General features: G+C 43.7%; 1 protein-coding gene across 6 annotated transcripts; it reads left to right on the top strand.

Annotated features, from left to right (window-relative positions):
* Positions 1-10,429: 10,429 nt before the first annotated feature.
* LOC100840524 (probable AMP deaminase) lies at positions 10,430-20,650 on the top strand. 6 transcript variants are annotated; one of them, XM_014899616.2, is made up of 20 exons: positions 10,432-10,926; positions 12,215-12,393; positions 13,419-13,608; positions 14,083-14,261; positions 14,348-14,399; positions 14,488-14,615; positions 14,719-14,898; positions 14,998-15,065; positions 15,161-15,303; positions 16,785-16,846; positions 16,947-17,060; positions 17,570-17,710; positions 18,112-18,264; positions 18,331-18,384; positions 18,454-18,564; positions 18,746-18,919; positions 19,118-19,198; positions 19,449-19,547; positions 19,660-19,739; positions 20,291-20,650. In XM_014899616.2, the coding sequence occupies exons 1-19, from the start codon at positions 10,515-10,517 to the stop codon at positions 19,726-19,728; spliced, it is 2,589 nt and encodes an 862-aa protein (XP_014755102.1). In that variant the 5' UTR covers positions 10,432-10,514; the 3' UTR covers positions 19,729-19,739; positions 20,291-20,650. The 6 variants fall into 6 exon arrangements, with proteins under 6 accessions (XP_014755103.1, XP_024316098.1, XP_024316097.1 ...); XM_024460329.1 differs by lacking the exon at positions 20,291-20,650 and having other exon boundaries at positions 10,431-10,926; positions 19,626-19,759; XM_003568592.4 differs by lacking the exon at positions 20,291-20,650 and having other exon boundaries at positions 10,433-10,926; positions 19,660-20,266.
* The last annotated feature ends 3 nt before the right edge of the window (positions 20,651-20,653 follow it).

Below are 20,653 nucleotides of genomic sequence, written 5' to 3'. Positions count from 1 at the left end.
ACGCGCCCACTACTCCGTCTGTAACGGCGCCTACACGGGGCAGCGAAGGGACGCGGGCCCGTGGAAAATCGGGGCCCACACGTTGGTTGAGGGCATAGCCCGGCAACCGACCTGGGGAAGACTCTCATCCAGGAACAGGTGATGCCGGCCCACGCCCGGGGCCTACTGTCGCACCAGTGGCACCCGGGGTACCACCGCTGTGCGACACGTGGGCCCCGTCCCCGAGTTCCCGGGAAGGTTCCATCCCGGGCAGCGGCTACGAGCAGCCCGGCAAGCTACCAGCCCGAAAGAGCTAGCGGGGCTTCAGGGAATATTCCCGCCTGGGCACCTCCCAGGAAGCCGCTTCCCGGGAGAGGTTCCCGAGTGCGTTGGGCCCGGGTGCTTCCCGGGGAGCGACTTGCCGGGACAGGGGTTCCCGAGCGCAGGCCCCCGCCTCAAGGGTGGGGCCCAGTGAGCAGATCAACAGCGCCATGTGGGCGCGTTCTATAAAAGAAGGACCAATGTCACCGGTCAAAGGGTTCCGTTCGGTTCTGTTCTAGCTCTAGTAAGAGTCATAGCCAGTAGTAGCAAGGAGTATCGCTCCCGTAGGCAGCAAACTCTCTAAGGAGAGCAAGTAGCTCCCCGGGAACCCCTGGGGCTCCATGTAAACCACATACATATTCGTGAATACAACTCTGAGCAGGACGTAGGGTGTTACACCTCCGGGTGGCCCGAACCTGGGTAAATTCACGTGTCGACACTTCGTGTCTTTCGTCACGCCGGCGACCACCGGAGCAATCACCTCGCCCTCCACCGAACCAAAAAGGGGGTGCTCGGCATCCCCGGTGCCAGAGACCCGTGCTCCGACAGGCGGACCTCCATGGCGGCTTGGACTTGGGAGATGGAGGGCCAGAGGGAAGAGATGGGAAGATCAGGGGGCAGAGACAAGAAGGAGAAGAAGCCAGGAGGGGTTGGTGGGGAGGATTCTCTTGGTGGGGATCGAGATGGAGGGCTAGAGGAGATAAGAAAGAATAAGAGAGGCGAGAGAAGGCTCCACGTCATCGATCCATGTATATGCCTCTCCACCAATCGCGTGCGTGCACAAGACTTTGTTTTTTTTTTTGGGTTTTCTTTTTGGCCCAGGCAGGAGCACATCGGTGGCGGTCTTTCGTTCATGCCCGACATGGATGATTATAAAACTTTGTTTATTTATTAGTTTATCTTTGCTATGCCTCTTTTATTATTCAATTTACTAGGTTAATGGTTCTATTATTTATTCCAATTTGTATCTACAGTATGCCTCACTTCAACCACTATTAGTTTTTGACAAAACTTAGTTTGTTGCTTGCTTCACAAAATGCCCCATTTTTTGCATTTGGAAAAGAGAAAATCATTTTTTATAACCAAAAATTTGTACACTCTTTGAAAATATTGTTTGTCATGACAAGATACACCTTTATGAGAAAAAAATGAATACATTATGATGAACTATGGCATAGAAATGGACAAAACTTCTATCATTTGGCATAAAACCAAAAACTTCAAGTGTGAAAAATAACAAATTTGCACTACATAGTTCATTTTTTAAATGCTAACAGATGATATTATTGTTCCATCATGTTAGGCAAGAAAAAATAAGACTTTAGCAAAAAGAATCACATTTTTCTGATTTTTTCTGAACTAGTTATGATTATTTTGATCTTTAAAGGTCTCCCGGAATTTTGTATTTTTGTATTTTTCAGATGTGGCTATTAGTGACGGGCTTTCCCCGCATGTGCCCATCATTGATGAGGGTTCATCAGTGACGGGCATGGTACGTCCTGTACTGACGAGGTTCATCAGTGACGGGTTTTATGCGCCAGTTCATCAGTGATGGGCGTGGTACGTCCGTGACTGATGAGGTTCATCAGTGGCGGGCGCGGAAGGCCCGTCACTAATGACATGTCACTTATGTTGTGTTTTGTTAGCCGGCGCAATGCATTATTGCGGCGGGCCCACGATGTCATCGCCCAATTAATCGCCTCACCGGTTTCTCACCGGCTCCTTGTCGACTCCCGAGTTTATTTTAATGGCGGTAGCCCGCCAGTTGCCACGCGGCTGCGTCCCCGCCCATTATCGCTGCGTTCACACGCCCGCCGGTTCGCATTCCCGCGCTATAAAAGGCGGTCGACCATCGGCGGTGCTCGACATTCTTCTCGCCGCCTCCTCCCTCTCGCCCTCTCCTCTCCTCTATCGCCTAAACCCAAAACCCTCCCACGCCATGACTTCTGGCGACGAGACCTGGCGCCGCGCGACGCTGACGCTCGAGGAGGCTGAGGCCCTCCACGAGACCGAGTACCCGGCGCCGCCCAGCTGCCGGATGCCGGCGCATTGGACCTTGAGCATTGGCAGCATCCCGACGCCGTCGGTGCTCACCTGCCGTGCCCGGACAGCCGCCATCAACGCCCACTGGTGGCACGGGCTGACGGTGGAGGAGTGCCAGGACCCGGCATGGAACCGCGCCACCGGGGCGAACAGGGCGCCGCTGTTCGCGGACCGCCAAGTCGTCAACATTGCCCGGTACGAGGGCCAAGGCGAGCGTCCTCCGCCGGGCCGGTTCAACATCGACGGCCAGTGCCGGTTTTGGCACGGGCGCTCCGTGGCAGCGGTGCTCCCCCCCATTGCCGCCGGCGATAATCCCCGCCTCGAGACTCCGCCGCCAGCACTGATACGGGGCCGGTCCTCTCCACTCCGGCTTCGGCTTGTCCCGGAGCGCCTCCTCGCCGACGCTGCGCATCAAGGACGAGCCGGGTTTGTCCTCCCACTCACAGGTGCCAGAGCCGCCTCGCCTCTGCCTTGTCCGGCCAAAGCGGGAGCCGGAGTGGGCGCCGGAGCCGGCTTACGAGCGCTTGGCGCTCGAATGGCGCTCGGATGGTGACCCCGAGGAGTTCTCGTGGCTGCTGGCGGCGGAGCGCGCCAGCCAGTGCGAGGCCGAGGAGGTAAAATGCCTCGGCCTCGTCATGTCGGATGCCGAGGCCGAGGCATGAAGGTGGAGCTGATCACCCTCGACTCCGACACCTCCGACGATGCCTACCTCACTGACTTCAGTGACTAGCACGGCCGTTTCTTTTATTTTAGAATTATGTAATAAAAACTTTATGTTTAATTAAATTTCGTCAGTTTAGTTAAATTTCATCAACTTCATTTAAATTCCGCCGAATTTAGTTAAATTTTGCCTATTTTCAATTTTGGGGGGAGTTGGTTTTGGGGGCGCAGCTGGGTCACGGCGGAACCCTAAAATTACTTTTGCGCCGCCGCCCCCCCCCCCCCCCCAACGGCCTAAAAAATGGCTGCGCCGCATGCCAAATGGGAGGGATGGTTGGAGTTGCTCTTGCTATCTTTTTTTTCTAATCAATCACCACAAAATATCTCCATGAAATAAATAAATCTACCCAGAAAAATATGTCACAAATTAAATTCGACAAATGTCCAACGGAAGTTACATCTAATAAAACCAAATTTGCATCTAATGCAACCAAAGTTACATCTAATGTAGCCGAAAATACATCTAATTCAAGAGATGCTACATCTAATACACCAAAGTTACATCTAATGGACCAAAGGTACATCTAATGCCACAAGATCAAGATGCCGAAAATTACATCTAATATCTAATGCAATAGACACATCATCCCAGCCACCGTCTTCTTCTCTCCCATTGTAAACCAAATGAAAATTCAGTTACCAAGACCACCATGGAACCCAGAATTAAGAGGACAACCATGAATCAAAGAAAAGAGGTGTAACATCCGATTTTTTTTCTAATTTGGATGTTATTACCTTTTTCATGTCACATGCATATCATTTTGACCATATTTGAGTTTCGAGCTGATCTTACAATTTAATTGGGAGTTTATTTGGACCTTAAAAGTGATTATATGCATTTGTTGGAATTTATTTGAGTTGCATATGCATTAAAAATATTTTTCTAAATTATATTCCATGAGAAAAATATTTTTCCTAGCTTCCAAACAGGTATTTGGAATTTAAGAAATTTTCTGGAATTTTTCCGATCCCGTTTGGTATTTTATTTGCCTTATTCGATTTTCTGGCGATTTAGAAACCCAGAAAAGCTATTTCTTTATTTCTTTTTCTTTTTCTTCCGCGGAGTACGTTTTCTCTGCATGGAGGCGTATTCTCCTAAAACCCGTTTCCACTTAAGTGCACCGAAGGGGTATCTTCTAATCTCATCCATCCATTCTCCATCCAACGGCCATCCTTTCCCTTCCTTTTGTTTTCTTTCCCTTTCTTTTTTTTCTTTTCTTTTGCTCCTTTCCTCTTCTTCCTCACGCACTGGCTGCAGCGCCATGGCCCGCCCCGGCCGCTACTGCTCTCCCCCCCCCCCCACGCCGCCCAGCCCCGCCCCGGCTCCGCCGCTCGCCACCGCAGCCGCATCCCGCCCGCGCTGCCCCTGCCCGCGCCGCGGCGAGCTCGAGTTCGCCGGCGTCCATGGCCGCCCCATCGCGAAATCCGCCCCCCGAACGTGTTTTCTTCGAGATTTTCGCACCAAATCTTTCCACTCACGTCAAGGAATCTATCCCAACAAAATTGAAACCATCCCGGACTCTATCTCGTCCGAATTTTAAGCGAAACCGATCCCATTCAAATCTCACCCGCCGCCGGCCTTATCCCGAGCGCCCCGCGTCCTATAAAAGCCTCCAACCTGACGCCCTCGAGAGCCTCGACCAATCCCTCGAAACCTAGCTCGAAGCCGTAGTCAATCTTGCCGCCAATTTCAAGTTTTCGTCGCCATTTCCACGCAAACTCCGGCGAGCAATTCCTACCACCTCGCCCCAAATTAGCCCGAGCCATCACCACCTTTAGATTCCTATCGACACCTAGAACACCATACACCACAGCCTTGCCTTCGGAAACCTCTATTTCGCCGACTCCCATCAACTCCGACGAACTTCATCTTCTCCGGTGAGCTTATTGTTCTGTTTTTTCGAGCTGTAGTCTGTTTGATTAGCCTACTTCTAAACCCCATATCTTTTGTTCCATAGACTTGATTAGATTAGCCATGCCCTTGGTTACGGGCGATCTTTGAGCTAATAAGTCTGGTTAAGAGGAGATCTTCTAGTTTTGTTTTCAAAAACCAAAAACTGTTTTGACTCGATGGAAGCATCCACAGAATGAGTATCTACTCGATGGATCCCACAGAATGGGTCAGGAAAATCAAGGGTTGCTATGTGAGTGTCAGTTGACCCAGAATACATAGTTAGGTCGTGGAGATTCCACAGAAAGACCATATTTACTTTTCAAAACTATTTTCTATGAAATTCTAGATTTAGAGTTTTGCGAAGAAAAGCTATTATGAGTATTTCAAAATAAACTTGTTGTTTTGCAAAAGAACCATAGAAGCCACTTAGGAACTATCCAATTAGCATGTACTTGCATTTCTCCTAACCTCACAGGTATTTACTTGCGAGTACATTCAATGTACTAATCTGCACCTATCATGTGCAGAGAGCAATAATTAAGGAAGGAGATACGCAGGATCGCGAGTCTACATTCAACTTGCCTGTGGCGTGGATGGAAGCTCATTTATCTTCATTTGATATTTTTAGACTTTCGTTGTGTAATAATACTCTGGATTGTTATCTTTTATGCGTTGTAATAAAGACATGAATTGTGATATTTCATCGTGAACTATGGGTACTAGCATTGATCCAGGGACTAGTAATATAAACACAGTGATTCCAGGTCCTTAATGGTCTAGGTCGCACAAGAGGTGAAGAACAGACGGTTTATCAAGCCCCAGCATCAACAAAACCTAAGAACTTAGATTGGGAGGTAAAAAAGACCATGGATTAAGCTGCCAAAACAACCCAATACCTTCAGTTCCTCTAGAAAGCCAACAATGCAAAAGCTCCATTCCTGAAACAAAGAAGAACCAGAGCAACTAAGGATCTTCCATGCCGTCAGCCTGTCACCGCCGTCATCCCCGACCGGAGTGCAAGCAGCAGAGCGCCACCCTCACCATCCTCCTCGCTGCCATCCACCTTCTCTTCCAGCCCTCGGGTCCACCAGCTACCCATACTTGCCCCCTTTTTCCTCGCGCTCCGCCCGCGCCATGGCCGGGGGCAGTGGGGGAAGCTAGGGGTGGGGTGCACCGGCGGCCCTGGGGAGGTCGAGGGTGGGGACAGGCGGGGATGGGAGGCCGCGGGGGGGGGGGGGGGGCACGCCGGCGGCAGGGAGGCAGGGATGGAGCCGGGGCTGGGGCGAGCCGGAGACAGGGGGGTGGGGGTGGGGATGGGGATTGGGATAGGGCGCGTCGGCGGCGGGGAGGCCGAGGGTGGAGCCAAGGCTAGGGCGCCGGAGGCACCGGGGGAGGCTAGGTCGAGGGGAGGGCGCGCCGCCGTGGTGGCAGGGGGAGGAAGGAGGCATGCGGGGTTGGGATAGACGCATGGGTAGGGAAGAGAGAGAAGGGAATGAGTGGAGGTGACGAAGTGTGGTCCGTGGATAAGATTAAGAGACATGAAAAGTGCGCGCTCTGTTTCGCTAGAAAGTGCGTAGGCGCAAAATAGATTAGGCGAAGAAAATAATATAAGAGGTCTATTGGCATCTTTGATTCACGTGAGCTTCCTGGTCTTAGTAGACAGCCCAATTGACAATTTGTTTTTGGTACGGAGTAGATTAGATAGAGCAAGTAATAAAACCTACAGTACAATAATTGGTAGCAGGAACAATCACAATCCATCGCGACTCTTTGCTCAACGTACGTTCAATTCGCATGCACTTTTGATATTGTAAAATAATTTTCGAATGATTATTCCTTTGAGAAATTAACTCAAAAGATCACTTTAATTATACTGTGAATTGGTCATGTGCAGCAAGCTTTCTGACTCGAACATGTCGCAACGATATTTATTTATCTCTCTTTTTTGTTTTGGCAAGAGGGGGCAGAACGCGTCAGATGCATGGGTAATTATTGAGCATGCATGTATTAATCTTGTGGATGGATGGATTTCAAGTCACAATCAGGACTCGCCCCTTTTAGTGCTCACACACGTCCTATAGCCAATTAGCCATCAGCAGCTCCAACATGCGCTGCCGCGCTGGCAGGCCGTAGGAGGCAACATCTTTTACACGTGCCAATAATCCGATCGATCGTGATGGGGACTGGGTCTCACGAGTATATATTGCTTTGGTGTGGCCGCGCGTGCAGTTTTTTTTACTGTTTCAGGGATTGTGAAGGGATCGAGCCGACCAGACCTAGATGTGTCATCGGTCTGCTCATATGGTCCCTCACAGGTCTCAGCTAATATCTTGGTTTGCTGCAGTCGTTTTTCATTTACTATTTCAGCATCTAAACTTCATTATCCAAGGAAAAATATTTTGGTATTCGATTTACAAATGATATTGTATCGACATTTACTTTTGTATTCCATTTACAAAAGACAACCCGGAATAGGGCGCAATGTTCGATAAATTTGTGACCAAACAATCATGATTTGATAACTAAGTGTTTATAACCTGATCATAAAAAACTTGACCTACAAAGGGTAACCCACCCTCGGTCATTTGCTTAAGAAGAAGACCTTCTCACACAGGTCGAGGAACCCCCGAACTCTTGGCCCACACCATACGCAACTGCATCGAAACCCATGTGAGAGCGGGCAGGTCGCTTAAGGCGTGACACAGACGAGAGGATTTTGCTCCCACCGGGAGTCAAACTCAGAATATGAGGAGTTTTGCTAGAGTTGTTCCCTTAACTTTTACGCCAAGGGCTCGTTCGCTACCTGATAATAAACTGGTACCAAGTGATTATAGAGGGTAACTACAGATGAAAAGAGTGACGCAAAAATATCAACATGAGATCTAATTTTGGATTAAGAAGAAGACTTTCTCACGCAGGTCGAGGAATCCCCGAACCCGGGGCCACACCATACATAGTTGCACTGAAGCCTGTGTGAAAGCGGACATGCCTTATGTTTGTGTTTAAGGCGTGGGACAGATGGGAGGATTTTGCTCCCACCGGGACCTGAGTGCTGCTATCCCTTAACCATTAGGCCAAGGGCTCGTTCTTACCTGATCATAAACTGGTACCAAGTGATTATAACGGTAGGAAATATCAACATGAGATCTAGTTTTGGAAACCTTGTTGCAATAAGACCAAAGGTGAAAACACATCTTCTAAATCCGACTTCATTGACAGTCTGTATCCACCATTCTTATCATGACATGTCATTTTCTAATCTGATATATCTCATCTTACAACAAAATAAATCTTATCTATACATATATCTCAATCTTCCAGTTAAATGCTTGTTATATTTCCCTCTTCGAGCCCTCTAAAAGGGAAACTTATCCTTCTAAGGTGGTATGGAGTCTAACAAATAACATACTTTAGCCGTCTAATGAGGCCTAGAGTGTAATTAACATAACTTGGCTATGAGGCAAAATAAAAACACAACCTAACCCATTCCGCAGACATTGGATTCCCTCTCTGTCCAGACACCAAATTCTAGTAATTCACACCCAAGAACTAAGGCCGGTCAACGGCGGAGCCGTCTCATAAGGGCTTCCACGTCATCAACTAAAGTGAGCAGATACGGCCACCCCGATCGACTGTCTCTTATCTCTTCGAACATTTATTTCTCCTCTGCCCCATACTTTCTCCTAGCTCTGGCCATGGAACACACATCCAACTCTCCCATGTCCTCTGATCAATCTCTTATACCAAAGCAAGAAACCAGAGAAGAGAAAGTAGAATTGAGGGTTTAGGGACGCAAGAACAAAGACTGTGAGGTATATTTTGTAACAGTGTCCATCGAATTGCCGAATTTTGGAGGACTTGTTCAAGCATATTTGTTTAGATCTTGGGAGAATATATAGCTTGACAGAAGTAGCGGCCACATTTTGAGATCTCCTTGGCGACCAGCATTCACACAGAGCAGAGGTGGCATGCCGCTAATGTGGTCTGCTACCCATATTCAGGTTGGCCATTAGCGGTGGGGACGAGAACTAGTTGGAGGAAGCGCATGGGATTTCACGCATTATTTTCCTTGTTCCCACAGCCGTATCTGTATTTAGAGATGATCATCTCTCTCATCCTATTTACTACTCGTGTCTGCTTCGTGCCGGGGGCTTTGGCCCCCCCCACCCACCCACCCACCCGCCCGCCTCCTAAGAAATTACATTTTACTGATCATCTATTAATCATTTCATTAAAAATCACTATTTTTAGGTAAGGTCTCTAATTTCGTCCCCTCCTCCTCACCTAATCCCAACTTGCTCTCATGTTTAATTCCTGGCTCCGTCCCTGCAAGAGCTGGCTATAATGTGATGCCATGTCATCTATAGCCAATGCAACATCTAGTGTGTGTAGTATTTGAGTACAAAGATGTAATGTACTACTTCATTAATACGTGACCCGGATAACACCCTCACAAAATGTCTAGGAGCACGTGCCCCCGGTGGCTACTGCTACTTTTGAATTTTTAGCAAATATGCACTCTCTCCGATACATAATAAGTGTACTGACCCTCACAAAATGTCTAGTAGCACGTGCCGCAATTGGCTACTGCTACTCTTAAATTTTTAGCAAATATGTACTCTCTCCGATACATAATATATAAGTTTCATTGATTCAGTACAAAGTTAATAATTTAGATTTTTTCTCCTCTTCTCTTTCCTCCAACTAATCAAATACTCCAATGCAATATTTGAGGGCATCTACAAAAAAAGGTACTTAACAGGTACTTATATTTTTTTTCCTACGTTTTGGGATGAGGTGGAACCAAAAGTTGAAGAAAGGGTATGCTGCGGTAGTAGCCACTTTGGCACAAGAACCAGGAATTGAGAAGATAATTTAATAGAAAAGGAGTATGCCATGTGGGTCCAAAACAAAAATGTTAGCTTGTCATTGAGAAAAAAAATGAATAAGAGAGAGAGCAAGCTAAGGGCATCTTCCACAAGTGTATCACGCAAGTACTTATATTCTCTTTCATACTTTTTGGGCTGAGGGGGAACCAAAAGTTGTTTTTATAGTTGGTTTCTTCTGCAAGATAGATACCACTACTACACGAGTATCAAGATTAGAAAAGAGTATGACAGTGGGCCTGCTAGAAAAAAATATAAAATAAAATATGCCTTATATAATAAAGGAGAGATGAGATTAACATGGAGAGAAAAGTGATGACATGGATATATCTACCCGTGCCATATTAAAGATGTTCTTACTCCCTCCGTTTCATAATTCTTGTCTCAAAATTGTCAAAAATGAATGTATCCGCTCCTAAAAAACGTGTAGATACATGTAATATTTTGAAAAAAATATATGGAAATGGAGTAGTACCTTTTTATTGGAGTTGCCCTGAACTGAGTATATCTTTGAGACCTGCTTGGTCATCCAACCGTCACCATCCGCACGGTTCCTATAAAAATGCACAGAATTTCTTCAGCTCTCTCCATTGCTCCCCCCTTTCCGCTCCCCCCTCCTAAATAAAATCCTTCTCTTAAACCCACCCAACACCAGCAGCTCACTCACTCACATGGACGATTCCTCCGCCTCCTCCTACAAGCTGCAGCTCTCCGTCGCGGCGCTCGTGGGCGCCTCCGCGGCCGCCGCATCCGCCTACTACCTGCACTGCCGCGCCGTCGCGCAGCTCGGCGGCGACATCGTCCGCTCCTCAACCGCCGCCGCAAAAAGCGGCCTGCAGCGGCGGCGCCACCGCGAGGCCGGAAAGCCCCCTCCCCCCCGCCGCACGGCCGCCGGCTCCTCCTCGCTCCCCGACCTCTCTGCCATCTACGCCGCCGGCGGTGTCGCCAGGGGTTACCCCGTGGGGGAGGAGTACGACGACGATGAGGAAGGGGTGGGCCCGTACGTGGACGACGCGCTCACCGCCGCCGCCGCCTGCATGCAGATCCCCGAGGGCTTGCCAAGGCTGCAAGTGGGGCCTGACGGTACGTTTGTTTGTTACACGTGTGTGCATATGCGGATGCGGTTGGGTGTCTAATGGATAGGATTGGGGGAGTTGGATTGTGCTTGGAGCTAGGCTAGATTGGGGGCAGTGTATGGAGTTTCGTACTGGATGTAGCAGCAAGACCAAAAACTGTTTGCAACTTGGGGGCAAGTGTTCCCGAGGGGCAACTCGTCAAGTGTTCCTGTGCAACTTGGGGTAAGTGTATGCGCTTATCAAGTTTTCCTGAGGCACATTCCGTCCTGCAAATTCTACCATGAACTAGCATGAGAAGAATAAATGAATGAATTTTGATGGAGCTGCTGTAAACTGAATATAAGCTTTCAGCGCCTTGGCAGTGCTATGTACCCAACACTGGAACTGCTTAAAAAATAAGATGGAGAAATAAGGATAGTATGTATATCTATGGAGTGCTCCAGTGTGGTGATGTAATTAGTTTGTTTAGAATTGCCACCTTTCTTGTTTGAAGTGGGAGGGAGTAGTTATTTAACTTAGGAAGCTCAGACTAACACCCTAATCAATTTATATATTTCTAGTTTTTCTTTTGAACACGCAGGTAGTGTTCAGCCATTTACGGAGGTTGAATTGCTCTATATACACTGACACAATAAAGTATTATAGGTTATATGAGTTCAGAAATAATATCGGTGGCTCATTGACAAAGTGGTCACAGGTCCTACTTGTCAGCTTCACATGGGACAGTTTGCACATATTTGTGATTGTGCTGCCTAAATTTTCCTAAACTGTAAGTTTATACTAGTAAAATCAAGAAAGATTATAGCTAGTAAAATGAAGAAAGAGGTACTCCCTCCGATCCATGAAAAGTGTCACCCATTTTGTACTAGTTTAGTGCAAATTTTGTACTGAGTGGGTGACACTTTTTATGGATCCGAGGGAGTAGTTTGGTCAAAGGAACGGGTATGCCTTAACTTTGATAAACATTTTGATTCTTTTGCTGATGTTTCGGCTAAGGTTTTGATTAGGTCAATTGGTTGTCTTCACCTTATTTCTCTTTAGAATTAACGATGCGAGTCCATACTTTGACTCCTTCCTCAGAAAGTTCTATCAACTCTAAATTCAATATAGTTCTTCAGTGTAAATGCCGTCCACCCTTTTATAAGGGTTCTTAATCATCAGGAGATAGGCATATAACTTTTGTGCAACATTATGCTCCTTTTCCCCATTTGTTATCTATTGTGATACAACATCAAGGTGATCATCTTTTGGTTCCTCTTAGAATGGCCCTGGATAACAACTAATGATTAATGCAGGCAACAAACAACTTGGTCGTTCAAGTTCAAACAGACGGGTTGGATTAATCAGACCAAATTTACCCAAGTCCGTTCCGGGTGCAAGTACTTTTGAGAGTGTAGAGGGATCAGATGAGGATGTCGCCATGAAGATCAGTGGCAAACTTGATAATGGCTACCTGAATGCAAATGGGAATCTTGTAAGTTTCAATCATCCAGCTGCCATCCATTACTGCTTTCTTGTTATAACTGTCAGCCCTTTACTTCAATATCTGCCCTTTAAATTTAATTGTATAAAATTAGACTTGATTTCAACTTTCATAGCAGAAGTCAGGAGATTATGCACATGAAATAAGTGAATGTGTGACTTGAATTTTTTTGGTGCTGTTCACGTATCAACATTTCCAGCAAAAGAGAAAGAGACCTATTTATTTAGCATTACGGTCTTTTTGTTTCATCTGCTCTTCTTTCTGCTTTCTAGAGTTTCATCTTCCCAGCCTGTAATTTTTCCTTCAATAGTTATAGTTATGATTTTTTTGCGAACATCAATAGTTATGATTTTAACCAGCTGATCTATCTTTATAGGTTTTGTTCTTTTTAATAACCATGATCTTGATTTGTTTAATACTCCCTCCGTTCCATAATTCTTGTCGAAATATTACATGTATCTAGACACTTAATAGAAATAGATAAATCCATTTTTGGTCAAATTTGAGACAAGAATTATGGAACGGAGGGAGTACTATTCTGTAACCTATTACGGGGATACATTATAAAATGTCTGAGCATTAAACATAAGCCTTATCCACTGGAAAGATGAATAATGTCAGCATCTTTAATATATTACTCAAAGGTAGCAACTGTGCTTATGGTAGTTATGTAGAGTTAGTAATGTAGTATAACAAATTCTCTGGCTAAATTTTGTTACTTTAGGAATGCAATCAACAGTATTGGTCACTAATTGAATCAGTTCTATTCGAGGCATATATTCTCCATTCCCTTTGGTACGACAAGTGGATGTTTGGAACTGATACAAAAAATGTTTCATGTTTTTGTCAACCCTTTTTTTCGAGAAAACACAAAAGCTTTGCATCTCCTTGCATTAATAGAAGAAAAAGTTATGTACAAGGCTACAAGCCCAAGATAGGGCGGACACCCCACGTAAACACAAAAGCTTTGTCTCGTTTCATTTTTTACTTTAACACTTGAACTATATTTTGAGCAGGAGGGAGAACACAAAGGAAATGCAATCATGGAAAATGGGGCTGCAATACCATTAGCTGCCAAAAACCTCGCCCGGTCTAAGAGTATATCCAATGATCTTCATGGGGTCCAACCTGATCCAGTTGCTGCAGATATTCTTCGGAAAGAACCTGAGCAAGAATCATTCGTCAAGCTATTGACTGCTCCAAATGGTATGGCATTTTACTCACACAGCAATGCTCACGGTTAGTTTTAACAGATGAAACTGTTGCCTCTCATACAAAAAGGCGAAGTTAATTATATTTCTAAGGTTGGGCATTCCCATTTTTATTTCGCAAGTTGAGTGCATCCTTCTAACAGAATGTTGCCATGCTATAGTCCTATTCTTTGTAGATTTTTTAGATTTCTCTGTTTCTTTGGACTGTTGTGTAAATAAGGAACATTTTTTGAGTTGTGTATGCACATCAAATTCTTGTTTCTCTTATTGACTTATTAGTTATACTTTTCTTTTGCAATGCACAGAAGCTAACTTAGGTATGTTGAAGATTTTTCTTTATCCATAGGAGTAGATGCTTTTAGACTAATGGTTTATTTGTTGCTTGCTGTCCAAGAAATTCTGATCCAGTGGGTTGGTTTTCTTCAGTACCATATGGGTTTTTATTAAATCTTTTTTTATTTGATGCCAGAGATCCCATCTCCTGATGAAATTGAGGTCTACAAAATCCTTCAAAAGTGCCTTGAGTTAAGAGATTGTTACCTATTTAGAGAAGAGGTTGCTCCATGGGAGAAGGAGGTCATAAATGATCCTTGTACACCAAAACCGAATCTAAATCCATTCACTTATGGGCCTGAACCAAAATCAGAGGTAGCTTATTTCTGCTCGTTTCTTGTTCTGAATGCCCTTCTTCTCTGTTTTGTCACCCTGATTTCAACTGTTGATTGTTATTTCAGCATGTTTTCCAAATGGTCGATGGTGTTGTCCAGGTCTATGCGGATAAGGACTGTAAGGACTCCTGCTGATTTTCTTCATTTTGGTTAACTATGCTATTTTAGCATCCTATGACCTATTTATTACCCTCGTTTTGCCTCAGATACGGAAAGAATTTATCCTGTTGCTGATGCCACAACCTTTTTCACTGACTTGCATTATGTTCTCCGGGTGACTGCCGCGGGGAACACGAGAACTGTCTGTCATAACCGGTTGAATCTTCTAGAGCATGTAATCACAGTGTCAAATATTTGGTCCCACATAACTCTCAGAAAACATCTGAATCCTCTCCCATAGGTCTTTCTGTTTGATGTAGATTTTTATTCTCCTGCAGAAGTTTAAATTTCATCTGATGTTAAACGCGGACAGGGAGTTTCTTGCCCAGAAGACTGCACCGCACCGTGATTTCTACAATGTTAGGAAGGTCGACACCCATGTTCACCACTCAGCATGCATGAATCAGAAACATTTGCTGAGATTCATAAAGTCCAAACTGAGAAAAGAACCTGATGAGGTACATTCATGAATAAATTGACGCGAAAACTGCCGTAACTCTTTTCGATATGCATAATATGGTTGTTGACTTCATAATTATGTAAGCTATGCCATTTAGGTTGTCATTTTCAGAGATGGTACTTATATGACTCTGAAGGAGGTTTTTGAGAGTTTGGACTTAACTGGGTTCGTTTTCGATTTTGTCCTGTGTATATATAATAATGCTATGTAATAATGCTGATTCCACTATTAGTTGATTAATCTTTTTTTGGTTCTCTTAGGTATGATTTGAATGTTGATTTGCTAGACGTCCATGCAGACAAAAGTACGTTTCATCGTTTTGACAAATTCAACCTTAAATACAATCCATGTGGCCAAAGTAGGCTCCGTGAGATTTTCCTTAAACAGGACAATCTTATTCAAGGTATTATTTGTTTCAAGGTCATATTTATGTTATAGTCACTTTGTGCAGGTTCCAATTTTTATTGCAGAATGACATGCTTGCTGTTCTATATTACTGACATAGTTCCTCATAAATCTTTTGTCCTGTGAAAGTCCTATGGAATGTGTGCATGTTTATGTAAACGTCAGGTACATTTGTCTTGAACTAAACATGTCTGCATCCAAACTAGCGTTATATTATGCATGTCATCAGAGATGTTTAACATCTAATTAGGTCCGACCAACTTTCTGATAAATTACTCATATTAATTACTGAGTATTAAGAAACTATGTGTTACTACCACTATGTTGGAAATAATCCTAACTTAGCTGGTTGGGTTAGTTTCCATGTTTAGTTGTGTTAGCTGGATGCTAAGTCCGTATAGGACACGAGCTAGCATGCGGTCTGTGCATGCAGCAGTACTAGTTTGAGTCGGTTTGAATACCGTGTCCGATTGCTGTAAGGTGTAATCTGATACTAGTATAAATAAAGGAGAAAAGGCCCTGGGGAGACCACGGCCGGAAAAAGAAAATATACTCATGTGTGTTTCTGAGTCTTGATTGGCGTAGTTGATCTTGGGGCATCTAAACCCAACACACTACTTGGTATCAGCTTGGGTGAATGCATATCTTGTCCCCCCACCGCACACACACACAGCATTAGTGCCCTTCTACACAGTGTGGACCCTTTAAATTAATTGGTTGATGCTGTAAGGCCATAAAGTGTAAAGTTTACACTGTAAATGAATATACTCTCTAGTCATCTTCATTTTTGCGAAATGCCAACAATGGTAGCCTGAGTCTTTTAGCTGCTGAGTGGCATAGTGGTGCTACTACCACGTGATGTTTACTGAGTAATATAAGTGATCAGATCAGTGTTTGGTTCCTTAGAAGTTGGACATAGACAGCAAAACATGACGAGTTATCCTACTATATTATATGTAGTTCTGTACCATGTACCATAGTGGGTCACATAGCTGTTTTGGTCGTGCATGTTCAGATAGTCTAGGCACTTGAGTGGTCATAAGACTGCAGGTGGATAAACCTTTCTCTTGGTGGTGTTCTTTTTTTGCGAACATATGATTTACAAGGTCTCTCTGGCCTACACTAGGCTCAGTGCGAGCTCATTTATTGGACATCATTAATTAGCTTCCAAGATAAAATTTTGGCTCATGTGCTTACTGACCTGCAAGCAAGCAACCACCCTTAGCTTTTAGCTTGTCTTTGGTTGTGTCTTACTGGTTTCAGCTTATTTATGATGATACGTATAAGCTTCTCGCGAAACAGGCGAAAAGAATGTCATTTGAAAGAAAGAGGTTGTTGTTAGTAATATATTTATGATAATTCTTTCTTAATTGCTTTTGAGGGGAATGACTGTTTGGTTCTTATATACTTTATCAAATATTTTTACTGTTCCCAAGAAACTGTCGTGGTAATAGTTATATCCTGTTTGATTTAAACTAGGTCGTTTTCTTGCTGAGCTGACGATGCAAGTTTTTTCGGATCTTAATGCAAGCAAATATCAGGTAAAAGTAGCTGCTGGATTATTTAGTTTCCCTGCTTCTTTTGCAAATGCGATTCCTTTTTTAGATCTTTCAACTTATGCACTCTAATTTGCTTCACCAGATGGCCGAATATAGGATTTCAATCTACGGGAGGAAGCAAAGTGAGTGGGACCAACTTGCGAGTTGGATAGTAAACAATGAATTGTATAGTGAAAATGTTGTCTGGTTGGTTCAGGTACCCTTTCTCTGATTTCACTGGTATTTGTTCAATCCAGAACAAGCAGTTCATTGTATTGCAGCTTTCGAGCTATACTAGCAGACCATTATTCTGCAAAATTTACTGACGACAGCAATCTAGTAGTTTAAAAAATGTGTGCATCCTTATTTTCTTGGGAACTCTGTAGCATATTTTTGGTTATGTTATTTTGTTTTGTTACTAATATTTACTTGTAGCAAACTATGTGGGTGACTACATGTGTTGTCCATCAGTTTATGATATATCGCTCGCAATGAACAAACTATTCTTTCTATGTGAACTAAATCTTCAATATTGATGCAAAGTTGGTACTCCCTCCGACCCACATTACTTGTCGAAATATTACATGTATCTAGGCGCCTTTTAAACATAGATACATCCATGTTTGGGCAAATTTGAGACAAGTAATATGGATCGGAGGGAGTACATGATTTGTTATGTTTTATATGAAGTATCCCGTGCAGTAATTTTTTGATGTTGTTTCGCAGATTCCACGCTTATATAATGTGTACAAGCAAATGGGCATTGTTACATCATTTCAAAATCTTCTCGACAACATTTTCCTTCCTCTGTTTGAGGTTACTGTTGATCCATCTTCGCACCCACAGCTTCATGTCTTCCTAAAGCAGGTGCACTGATCATATTCTCATTATTTTTAATTGTATACTATTTCTTTCCCTGCCATGTTTCTTTTCCCAGCACACATCTGCAGTTCTTATTCGCAGGCTGCTGTTTATCTGTATCTTATGTACACTCAAGTGCTAGTACCTACTAATGTATAACAAGACTATAAAATTACATTATGAATTTTCCATGTGAAAATATGATGAAAGATCAGATTGATGGATGGCCTTTAGACATTATCTATTTGAAACACATATGGCATGCCTATGACGAGCATTAGTCTGAAGAATCTATTTAATTCGCAACATCTTTTGAGGTGTACTGTAGGGCTGTAGGCTAGTTGATTTTCGACATTAACTAGATAAATATGCTGATCTCAAATTTTATCTTCTTTTGGGCCTTGCAGGTTGTAGGGTTGGATTTGGTTGATGATGAGAGTAAACCTGAAAGGCGTCCAACTAAGCACATGCCTACGCCTGAGCAATGGACTAATGTCTTCAACCCTGCATTTTCATATTATGCATACTACTGCTATGCTAACTTATACACACTGAACAAGGTAGGTACGTTGTTTACGTCTATTTCTCCGTGTTACTTGAAATTAATGCTTCCGACGAATTTTCAGTTGCGTGAGTCAAAGGGGATGAACACTATCAAATTCCGTCCACATGCTGGTGAGGTAAAATCTCTTGATGTTCCACTCCAACATTCTGGTGTTGTGTTTCCTCTAATTGGTATGACCACATAGGCTGGCGACGTCGATCACTTGGCAGCGACATTTCTTCTTTGTCACAGTATATCACATGGAATCAATTTAAGGAAGTCTCCTGTGCTCCAATATCTGTACTATCTTGGTCAGGTAATGCTGCCTGTTTTGGTGTGTCAATAATCCAATGTAATTTTGAGTGATATATGTGGTTGCATTTTAGAACATTGGATCATGCAATATAAAGAACTTTCTAATGTTCGAAACTTTCATATTTTATTTAATGTTTAACCATTGGTGATACTTTTTGGCATATTGCTTTGAATTTTATTAGATTGGTCTGGCAATGTCCCCACTAAGCAACAACTCATTGTTCCTTGATTACCATCGGAACCCTTTTCCGATGTTTTTCCAACGAGGACTGAATGTCTCACTGTCCACGGATGATCCATTGCAAATCCACCTGACGAAAGAACCATTGGTTGAAGAATACAGCATTGCTGCTTCGGTATCCCCTGTTTCCTGATGCTTCCTTTTCATATCATGCAAAAGCACATGCACATGTGCCTGTTAATGTACTTGTGTGTAAAAGAACGTAATTCAGTGTGCACATATGCCCTTGTCCATGAACACATGATGTGGCACAGAACCACTGCCCTCATGCTCGAAAAGCGTCAGGACTCACAATCATTGTCGTATATTTCAGCTGTGGAAGCTCAGTTCTTGTGATTTATGTGAAATTGCGAGAAATTCTGTATATCAATCAGGGTTTTCACATGCTCTCAAGGTAAGCAGACTTCGTTTTTTTTTCTTTGGAAGCATCATTGGCGGTTGTTCTGATCATGCTACATTCATTTTAATCATGAGTGCTATTTTCACAAATGATTTTTGAGCAAACTCTTCCCTGTTAAGTTTAATAGACGCCTGATCAAATCGATAAGGCACTTGACATATATCTTCATTGTTCAACTCTTTGATGAAAAGATGAAAAAACAAAGATGCAAGTACAAAGCAGATCACCTTTCGCTATCTTGCAGGCACATTGGATTGGTAAGAACTACTACAAAAGAGGCCCTTCAGGGAATGATATCCACAGAACTAATGTGCCACATATCAGGATTGAATTTAGGGATCTGGTATACACACTGTCCCACTCTAGCTTAAAGCGTATTTGGATGGCCTTACCTAAGTCTTCTCGTAGACTTTTAACTAAGATTCTCGCTGCAAAAAATGCTGCATGATTTTCAGATCTGGAGAGATGAAATGCAGCTCGTTTACCTTAACAACGTCATCTTACCTGAAGAGGTGGACCAGTAAGAGGTGCCCAGGTGTAAATGCTGTAGACCTCGTGGAATGAATCCGTAGTTCATGTTTGCGTACATTTATTATCCACACTGAGCCGAAGCTCGACCCACAGCCGGTAGAATCTTCAAATAAGTATTGTCCAAGAACCACCACCAAAGTGGAAAAACACATGCAGCATAATGTCAGATAACAAGCGAAGTGATGAAGTGGCTCACACTCAGTGCTAGGTTAGCGTTAGAGGGTGACAAGTGCACAAACTGCTTGGTGTTACTGTCACCCTCTCATTTGCAAAGGATGTAGTTAACAATGGATGTTGTACTCCGACTGTTTACTGCCTGTGAGAAAAGCGATGCGGCAAAAGTTCTTCTGGAAACGGTTTTGCTACTGAGAAGACGCCTGATATTTTGTTATAGATCAGTACATACGTGTAACTGAGTTGTGTAATTCCTAGGACACAACATGAGTTTTTCTGTTTTTATTCAGTCTTTGTCACTACATTACAATATTTATGCTGCTGAAATTTATTAAAATTTGTGGAGTTCAAATTTAACTTTATACTTGATCTTTTGTATAGGATTATACTCCGAGATTAGTTGGTGCGAATAACTTTGATCACACACATTGGTTGAAAGAGTGGCGCATGGAATGTTTGGTGGGTATGTAAATCCATCTGGTAGTGCTACAACGAACAACTCTTTTTCATAGGAAGAATATTTCCCAATTTTCTGATAGCTGCTGCTTGGATGTTGCAAGTTAGCTTGGATAGCTACTTTTGCTGGATATTTGATGTTACCCTGGGTGGGTTCGGCTGCCTGGTGATGCTGCTGGTTAGCAATGCATTTATTTTGTAGTCTTGTTGGATGACAATATATGCATGGGTACACTACGTTGGATGCTGCTAGTACTGGCAATGTTTTGACATCATCTTGGTGAATTC

The sequence above is a fragment of the Brachypodium distachyon genome, chromosome 2 (assembly GCF_000005505.3).
Source record: "Brachypodium distachyon strain Bd21 chromosome 2, Brachypodium_distachyon_v3.0, whole genome shotgun sequence".
NCBI classification, from domain to species: domain Eukaryota; kingdom Viridiplantae; phylum Streptophyta; class Magnoliopsida; order Poales; family Poaceae; genus Brachypodium; species Brachypodium distachyon.
This window is presented reverse-complemented; position numbering and strand designations above follow the sequence as displayed.